The sequence below is a fragment of the Salvelinus sp. IW2-2015 genome, unplaced genomic scaffold, assembly GCF_002910315.2.
Source record: "Salvelinus sp. IW2-2015 unplaced genomic scaffold, ASM291031v2 Un_scaffold1772, whole genome shotgun sequence".
NCBI lineage: Eukaryota > Metazoa > Chordata > Actinopteri > Salmoniformes > Salmonidae > Salvelinus > Salvelinus sp. IW2-2015.
Window position 1 is genome coordinate 148,669 of NW_019943149.1, and position 8,313 is coordinate 156,981.

Genomic DNA, 8,313 nt, shown 5'->3' on the forward strand with positions numbered 1-8,313 from the left:
TTAGTTAGGTCCAGATATACAGGTGAGTTAGTTATGGTCCAGAATTACAGGTGAGTTAGTTAGGTCCAGAATATACAGGTGAGTTAGTTAGGTCCAGAATATACAGGTGAGTTAGTTAGGTCCAGAATATACAGGTGAGTTAGTTAGGTCAGAATATACAGGGAGTTAGTTAGGTCAGCAAATAACAGGCGAGTTAGTTAGGTCCAGAATATACAGGCGAGTTAGTTAGGTCCAGAATATACAGGCGAGTTAGTTAGGTCCAGAATATACAGGCGAGTTAGTTAGGTCCAGAATATACAGGCGAGTTATGTATTTTAAGAGTTGTCTTTTCTTTGTTCACCTGTTGTGAGTTGTTTTGTAGTATGGAGTGTTATTATATTACGGAATTAATAAAAAGCAACGGCTGGCGGGCACACCTAAAAAACGTTTTTTAAAAAGTAGTTAGAGGTGGCAGATTAATGGCTAGTAAACTGTAGCCTATAAAACGAAATAGTCGGACAGTCTTATATATATTACACACACACACACACAAGCTCCCAGTAATTTATTGGGTAAACGGACAACATTTCGGCATCACTGTACCTTCTTCAGACCCCTGAAGTCAGTGATGCTGAAACATTGTTGGTTTATCCAATAAATAACTGAGTTGTGTATTATATTAGTGATTCACTTCTAACCTTCCTTGACTTTCACTAAAGATTTGGTTCAGCCTTTACCGTGTGATACCGCTGTCGTGTCGTAAAGCCTTGTACCGTGTGCGTACAGCCTTGTCCTTGAGTAACAGCCTTGTACCGTGTGCGTAAAGCCCTTGTACCGTGTGCAGTAACAGCCTTGTACCGTGTGCAGTAACAGCCTTGTACCGTGTGCAGTAAACAGCCTTGTACCGTGTGCAGTAACAGCCTTGTTGCAGTAACAGCCTTGTGCAGTAACAGCTTGTACGTGTGCAGTAACAGCCTTGTACGCGTGTGCAGTAACAGCCTTGTACCGTGTGCAGTAACAGCCTTGTGCAGTAACAGCCTTGTACCGTGTGCAGTAACAGCCTGTACGTGTGCAGTAACAGCCTTGTACCGTGTGCAGTAACAGCCTTGTACAGCCTTGCGGATGATTCAGGGATTTTGTTGAACCCTTTAACGAATAGCAACTTCAAGTCACCATTTGGTCATCATATGTAAACATGAACGGAAAGTGACCTTTGAGTTAAAGAAGTGGGGGAAAATGGCTTCTCGTGTGTCTCTCTCTCTCTCTCTCTCTCTTACTCTTTCCTCATTCTGCTCTCTTCCCCCCCCCCTCCTCCCTGTCTCTCAATTCAATTAAGAGGGCTTTATTGGTATGGGAAATGTATGTTAACATTGCCAAAGCAATTGAAGTAGATGATAAACTAAAGTCAAATAAAACATTTAACAGTAAACATTCACTCACAGAAGTTACAAAATAAAAAGACATTTCATATGTGTGTATATAACGCCTTGTACTGTAACCACCCCGTTTCTCGCTCTCTCGCTCTGTTTCCTGTCTCTCCTCGCTCTGTTCCCCCTGTCTCTCTCTCGCTCTGTTTCTCCCTGTCTCTCTCTCGCTCTGTTTCTCCCTGTCTCTCTCTCCGCTCTGTTTCTCCCTGTCTCTCTCTCGCTCTGTTTCTCTCTCGCTCTGTCTCTCTCTCGCTCTGTTTCACCCTGTCTCTCTCTCGCTCTGTTTCTCCCTGTCTCTCTGCTGTGAGGTAGTGAAGGCACGTTGTTCCACCAAGCAGCACAGTTGTAATCTAACTGACAATATATCTCACTTTAGGGCTCATCCCAAATGACCCTTAACCTTTATAGTGCACTTCTTTTGACCTGGGCCGTAGAGACTAATATAGGGAATAGGGTGCCATTTGGAACACATGGTCTCAGACCAAAGGTCAGTTTTCTTTATGTTCCCTGATATCAGGGATGGGCAACTGGCAGCCCTGTAGGTCTGTGGTTTTCTCTTATGACAGTCACAGTAACTCAATTAACCCATGTTATTTTCCAATAGTCGCGTCCGGAACAGAACCATCATTATTTTTGAACTGATTCGGCCCCCCACCAAAGTAACTGTTTATATATTTATTTTTACCTTTTGAAATGATTATTTGTTTATTTATTTACTTTTTAGCTCGACAATAAATGACTTCACCAAACAATGTTAATGCAGCAGCTATAGATTAGTCGTTCCGGAGAGGAATGAGACGGACATTTTGCTAAAATGTTTTCCCTCGCATGGAGAGGGGGGCCCCAAAAGGCTAGGGTTGGCTGTGACTGCATGTGTGGTTACGGATGTGGGTACGGGGAGATTTTGTGGTCCCTGTCCCCATCAGTTGCCCATCCTTGTTCTATATTCTTCCAATTTAAGACCCAGGAACCCGTAAACACTTTCCTCATGAACGTGTTTCTTTGAAAGTAGCCTAAGTTTTGACCACATGCTTTTGTTGTTGTCAGAAACACACAGAGGATTCGTTGGAGGCCCACAGACAGAGGCGAGAGGTTTCATCACTGTTCTAAACCGAGACAAGGACAAGATGGAGAGCATCAAGGTAAAGACCACTGTGTGTGTGTGTGTGTTATATGCAGAGGCGAGGAACACATAGAGTCTATAAAGGTATAGTAGGCATCCATCAACATTAAGCCTGTCCTCTTGTTCAGCACAAGTTAAAACAAATAGTTGGACAAGAAGATTATAGATTTTAGTTGTTAAAAAAAATATTTAAAAAATCATTAGTGCTAGATTCAGAAACAGACGCCTCACAAGTCCTCAACTAGCAGCTTCATTAAATAGTACCTGCAAAACACCAGTTCAACGTCAACAGTGAGAGGCGACTCCGGGATGCTGGCCTTCTAGGGATGTGGTCCATTTTGAGCCTGTAATCGAACCCACAAATGCTGATGCTCCAAGATACTCAACTAGTCTAAAGAAGGCCAGTTTTATTGCTTCTTTAATTAGAAACAGTTTTCAGCTCTGCTAACAATTGTAAAGGGTTTTCTAATGATCAATTAGCCTTTTAAAATGATAAACTTGGATTAGCTAACACAACGTGCCTTGGAACACAGGAGTGATGGTTGCTGATAATGGGCCTCTGTAGATATTCCTTTAAAAATCAGCCGTTTCCAGCTACAATAGTCATTTACATCATTAACAATGTCAACACTGTATTTCTGATAAATTTGATGTTTATTGTAATGGACAATTTTTGGGGGCTTTTCTTTCAAAAACAAGGACATTTCAAAGTGTCCCCAAACCTTTGAACAGTAGTGTATATTTATTTTTTCAGCCAAGGGACGACAGGTGGCTAAAGTTTCTGTCAAACTCGTAGTGTGTTGAAGTTATTTATGTTCCTTATTTTCCCCAGAAGGATGTTTTTTTATTTCAATTTAGCATTTGATTTATGCTGTCAACATATCCAGGTTGACGTCCCCCCCCCCCCCCATCTCTCCCTCTGTCTGTAGAGAATTGGCTATGAGCTGCAGCTGCGTATCCAGGGGGAGTTCCAGGCGATGCAGGCCTTCCTTGCGGAGGAGGAGGCGTGTGTGTTGGAACGGCTGCGGAGGGAGCAGGAGGCGGCTCTGGAACAGCTGCAGCGCCACATGGCGGCCGTCAGAGAGGCTGTCAGTCAGCTGGATCACAGTATGAGACTCCTGCATGAGGCTGCTACCACCACGTACCAGACTGGACTAGTAGAGGTATTGAAGAGTTCTTCAGGGTTTTATAGAAAATCCCAAGTAGGAGTATATGTGACTAATAGAAAAGGAATAGCCACCCTTTGCCTTGATGACAGCTTTGCACATTCTTGGTATTCTCTCAACCAGCTTCACCTGGAATGCTTTTCCAACAGTCTTGAAAGAGTTCCACCATATGCCGAGTACTTTTTGGCTGCTTTTCCTTCACTCTGCGGTCCGACTAATCCCAAACCATCTCAATTGGGTGTAGTTTGGTGATTTTGTGGATGCCAGGTCATCTGATGCAGCACTCATCACTCTCCTTCTTGGTAATAGCCCTTACACAGGCCTGGAGGTGTTGGGTCATGTCCTGTTGAAAAAAATGAATGATAGTCCCACTAAGGCCAAACCAAATGGTATGGCATATCACTGCAGAATGCTGTGGTAGCAATGCTGGTTAAGTGTGACTTGAATGTCTGGATTTATTTAGAAGTCACCAGCAGCAAGCACACCACTCCATCACACCTCCCTCTCCATGCTTCCAGGTGGGAAATACACATGCATAGATCATCCGTTCCCTACTCTGGCGTCTCACAAAGACACAGTGGTTGGAACCAAAAATATCAAATTTAGACACATCAGACCACAGTACAGATTTCCACTAGTCTAAGGGCAGCAGTCCCTGCAGTAGGGTTTTGGATCTGAATATATCCTTTTTTTTTTTTTTTTTTTTTTTTTTACACCTTGAATTAGTAGCTAATATCTCACCCTGATTTCTTCTTCTCTCTCTCTCTTGCAGTTTCCACAGCTACGGTGAGTGATTCTCGACTCCTCCCCCTCTGATGTCATGGCCAACGTGTTGAACCTCTTCACTAACTAACATGTTTGTTTTAAACAATGTAATAAAATAAAGATTTGTGACTAAAGAGCACAAAGGCTTTATAGTGCCCTCCGTTTGACCGTTGCTCATACAAAACTAGTGCACTAATTAAGAGAATAGGCTCCGGTCAAAAGTAGTGCACTACGTAGGAAATAGGGTGCAATTTGTGAGGCATTTAATAGAAATTGTCCATCAATCACATGTATTTTATGTTGCCTTTTTTTTTTAATCAGCAGTTTTCACAAAGCAATTTAACAGAATGTAAAGAGAGCATGTTTTCTTCTTCACCAGGCCTCCAATAGACGTGAAACCAGGACCAGAGCTAGACTTGAATGGCTTCAGCAGTAGATACATGGCACCGCTACAATACATCACGTGGAGAAAGATGTTCAAGTCTCTCAAACCTGGTAAGACCCCCACCACGGCTGGCCTAGTTACAGGATGCATGGGTAACTAACTCACCTGTATATTCTGGACATAACTAACTCACCTGTATATTCTGGACATAACAGTCCGAGGTGGAGGCCCTAACCTTCTCCACCATGGCCGTCACCAGATAGTTGGTCTGGAAGTGTTTGGTGGTGAACTCCTTCCTACACTGGGGACAGGAAACCGGTGTCTGGGTACCCCTCCAGTAGGTACTGATACAGCGCTTACAGAAGTGGTGCATACACGCCAGCATCACCGGCTCCGTAAAGAGGTCACAGCAGATGGCACAGGTCAAGTCTTCTCTGAGACTGGACTGGGTCTTACTGTTGGGAGCCGCCGCAGACATGATGGGGACGGTCTGTTCTTTTAGAAATGAGGAACTTCAGTTCATAGACAGGCTAGAGGCAGACCACAGGGTTGGTAGCTAAAAGACTGGAGGGTGAGAGAGAGAAAGTCTGTGTCAGATAATGCTTTTTTTGTGTTTCTAACACACACACACACCCTTTCAGGCTAGGAGAAATCATATCCGTACAGTAGCTGTACACCTAGCTACACTGATTCTCAGTGACGTCAACTGACCGTAGGCTAATAGTTGAGCCTTCTAGCTTTCTAAACTCATCACCATCTATAGTGGCATTTATTACAAACACAAATGTTGTTGTTTTCTGCCAGGCTAAAGTAACATCAGCCTTCAGAGAGAGCACACCCAGCAAGCAAATAACATTAGGTCTATTACATAGACCACCATTAGGGTGGGGGTGTTCACTAAAGAAAACACGCATTTACAGCTCATTAGTAGGCTGGACAATAAGAACGAATTAAAATTCACCCATGGCTGAAAAATTGGCAAAAGAACGTTGTCTAAGCCGAGCCCATAGCAAATGAACGGAATGGACCATTCGCCTGTTTAGACTTTGGAAAGACGCTTAGAGTTCAATTTCCCCTAAATGGCACCAAAACAAAATGTATCCCTTTTTATTTTACCACTACAATCTGTTCTTAAGACGAAACTGGAAAAATAACTCGTGTAGAAAGTAAACACCTCGATGGTGCCAAGTGTGCTTATGTCTGCATAACGAGGATAGGGGGAGATTGCAACTTGACTATTTCTGGTCTAGCGATCGATGACAGCAGAGTACGCTGCCCAACCTTATGTGATTAGAAAGAGGAGTGTATCCTGACTAAAATGCTGTACGACTTGAAAAAAAAAAACACATTGCGAGATATTTGGTGAAATACACAAGCATGCCTCTCCATAGGAAAACAACCGGGGTAGCTCAACGTTCAAAGGGCAAAAGGTATTTCGGGGCTAGCCTTTGGTGACGATGGAGTACGCTGCCCTGCCTTACATAATTAGAAAAATAAGAGTATCATGTTTAAAATTGTGTTCAATTAAAACAAAAACACCTAAATATACACATTGTAAGATATTTGTCAAAATAGACAGAACTATAATTTCCCCTATAGTAAAACAATGGGACGAGCTCAGAGTAACATGAGTCATGTTGTTCACATCTTAACGACAAGTAACGTGGACAGGTCTCATTGCCCACAGTAGCAAAGGGCAAAAGGTGTCGCTCCCAATTTGTAAGTCGCTCTGGATAAGAGCGTCTGCTAAATGACTTAAATGTAAATGTAAATGTAGCAAAGCAGGTACTGTGCCGTAGAACTATACACTGGGAATAGACGGTTCTGAAGGCGAGTTGGTGCCACGGTGCGCAATACAACTTATAGGAGTTGGCAGGGKGAAAAATGGCCTAACAAATAAAAAAGGCCTGTTTTTTTCCGTGTTTACTTCAAAACTACGGCAAGCAGCTGGGACATRTGGTAATATTATGAAGAGAAAACGTTAAAATGTTCATGTGCCCAGCCTATCATTTGCTAACTAGCGTGAGTAGATACTAATCACAAGTCATTTTAGCTTTCGTAATAACACGTTAGCTGGTCTCAGTTCTCTGCACTCGAAAGTAAGCTGGATATTGACATAGTCAGCTGACAATAACGTGAACAGTTCAGCTAGCTAACGTTAGGTAGTTGGGGGTAATAGCAAAGACAGTAATGTATTCTTTGATATGAAAGTCAGTTTTTGTTACGAAAATTTAAACTTGTCAGTTTGTCAATTTTACGCGGTTGGAGAAATAACATGTTCAACTACTTTGTGATGCCTTTAGATTGAGAGAATTAACTACTAAGGAATCATTTTTGTACTTCTCTCATTGAATTCTCAAACCCCGGTTTGGTCTCTTTCGTAAGTTTCACCTGAAGTGTTCCTATCTTGCGCCTCTGGTTTAGAAACCTTGTGGTTAKTGTTAGCTGGCAAGCTAGCTAGCGCACTCTAGTTAGCTACATGTTAAAAACAACAGTCACACACTAGCAAGCTACTATTTGATTATATTGTATGCAAGCTACAACTTGTGTATAAAGAGTCGAAGGAATGTGACCTACTGTCTCTGCAGCCCGAGTTGGAGAGCTTTTCAACGAGCTTTTCGCCAGATGTTAGCTGCCACACACCCGCCTCGCCTGTGAAGTCCAGACACAGAGTCAGGGTTGCCAGGTCAACTTTCCATTTCTAGCCAATGACTACTCAAAACCCGCCCACAAGGCCTGAAAACTACTGCAAAGTGAAAGGATTTAATGCGCTCTAGAGCGCCTAAAGTCGTTTCTGTGCTTGGTCGCCGTTTTTTATTTGATGCGCGTTAATGTTTTATGGGGGAAAAAAGGGTGTAAATATGTATCTCTATTATGACAATTTACACAGCCTACCTTCAACTGGTAAAAAGTTGTCTCGATGTGCGCGCATACGGCTCTGTCTCCTCTGAGTCAGGTGACAGCTGCCTGCAGCAGTGCTCAGTCTCAACACACACTCCTCCTGCCCTTACGTATTCACTCACTAACAAACTGCCTGATAGTCAGCAACAGTGAAATATATATWTTTTTAAGAAAAATAGCGTGGCGGCCGCGGTGTAATTTAGAAGTAGGCCAAAAACCCGAAATCGTTTTCTAGGTAGCTCAATGTAACGGTAAACCGCAAAGATGGGAACCCTGAACAGAGGACAGGATGTACTGTGCACGCCCCAAAAGTACAAAGGCTTCAGTGATTGGCTTTTATTTAACTTGACTTGGCAAGTCAGTTAAGATCAAATYTTATTTACAATAACGGCCTACACCAGGCAACTGTGCACCGCCCTATGGGACTCCCAATCACAGCCGGTTGTGATACAGCCTGGATTCAAACCAGGGTGTCTGTGGTCACACCTCTTAGACCGCTGTGCCACTCGCGAGCCCAGGTACATCTGACTCAGTCAGTAAACAGTGGGAAGCAAATTATCCCGTTGT

At 43.1% G+C, this 8,313-nt stretch overlaps 1 protein-coding gene across 3 annotated transcripts in view; it reads right to left on the minus strand.

Moving 5' to 3' along the window:
• trim105 (tripartite motif containing 105) overlaps positions 1-7,989 on the minus strand; it is a 24,685-nt gene extending 16,696 nt beyond the window's left edge. Inside the window, exons 1-3 of one of the 3 annotated variants that reach the window (XM_024139341.2) lie at positions 7,741-7,988; positions 7,423-7,497; positions 5,039-5,409 (exon numbers count right to left, since the gene is read on the minus strand). In XM_024139341.2, the coding sequence (XP_023995109.2) occupies positions 5,039-5,323 (285 nt within the window). In that variant the 5' untranslated portion in view covers positions 5,324-5,409; positions 7,423-7,497; positions 7,741-7,988. Of the gene's footprint in view, positions 1-5,038; positions 5,410-7,422; positions 7,701-7,740 lie in introns of those variants that run through there. The other 2 variants (XM_024139342.2, XM_024139340.2) reach the window with 2 other exon arrangements.
• Positions 7,990-8,313: the final 324 nt, after the last annotated feature.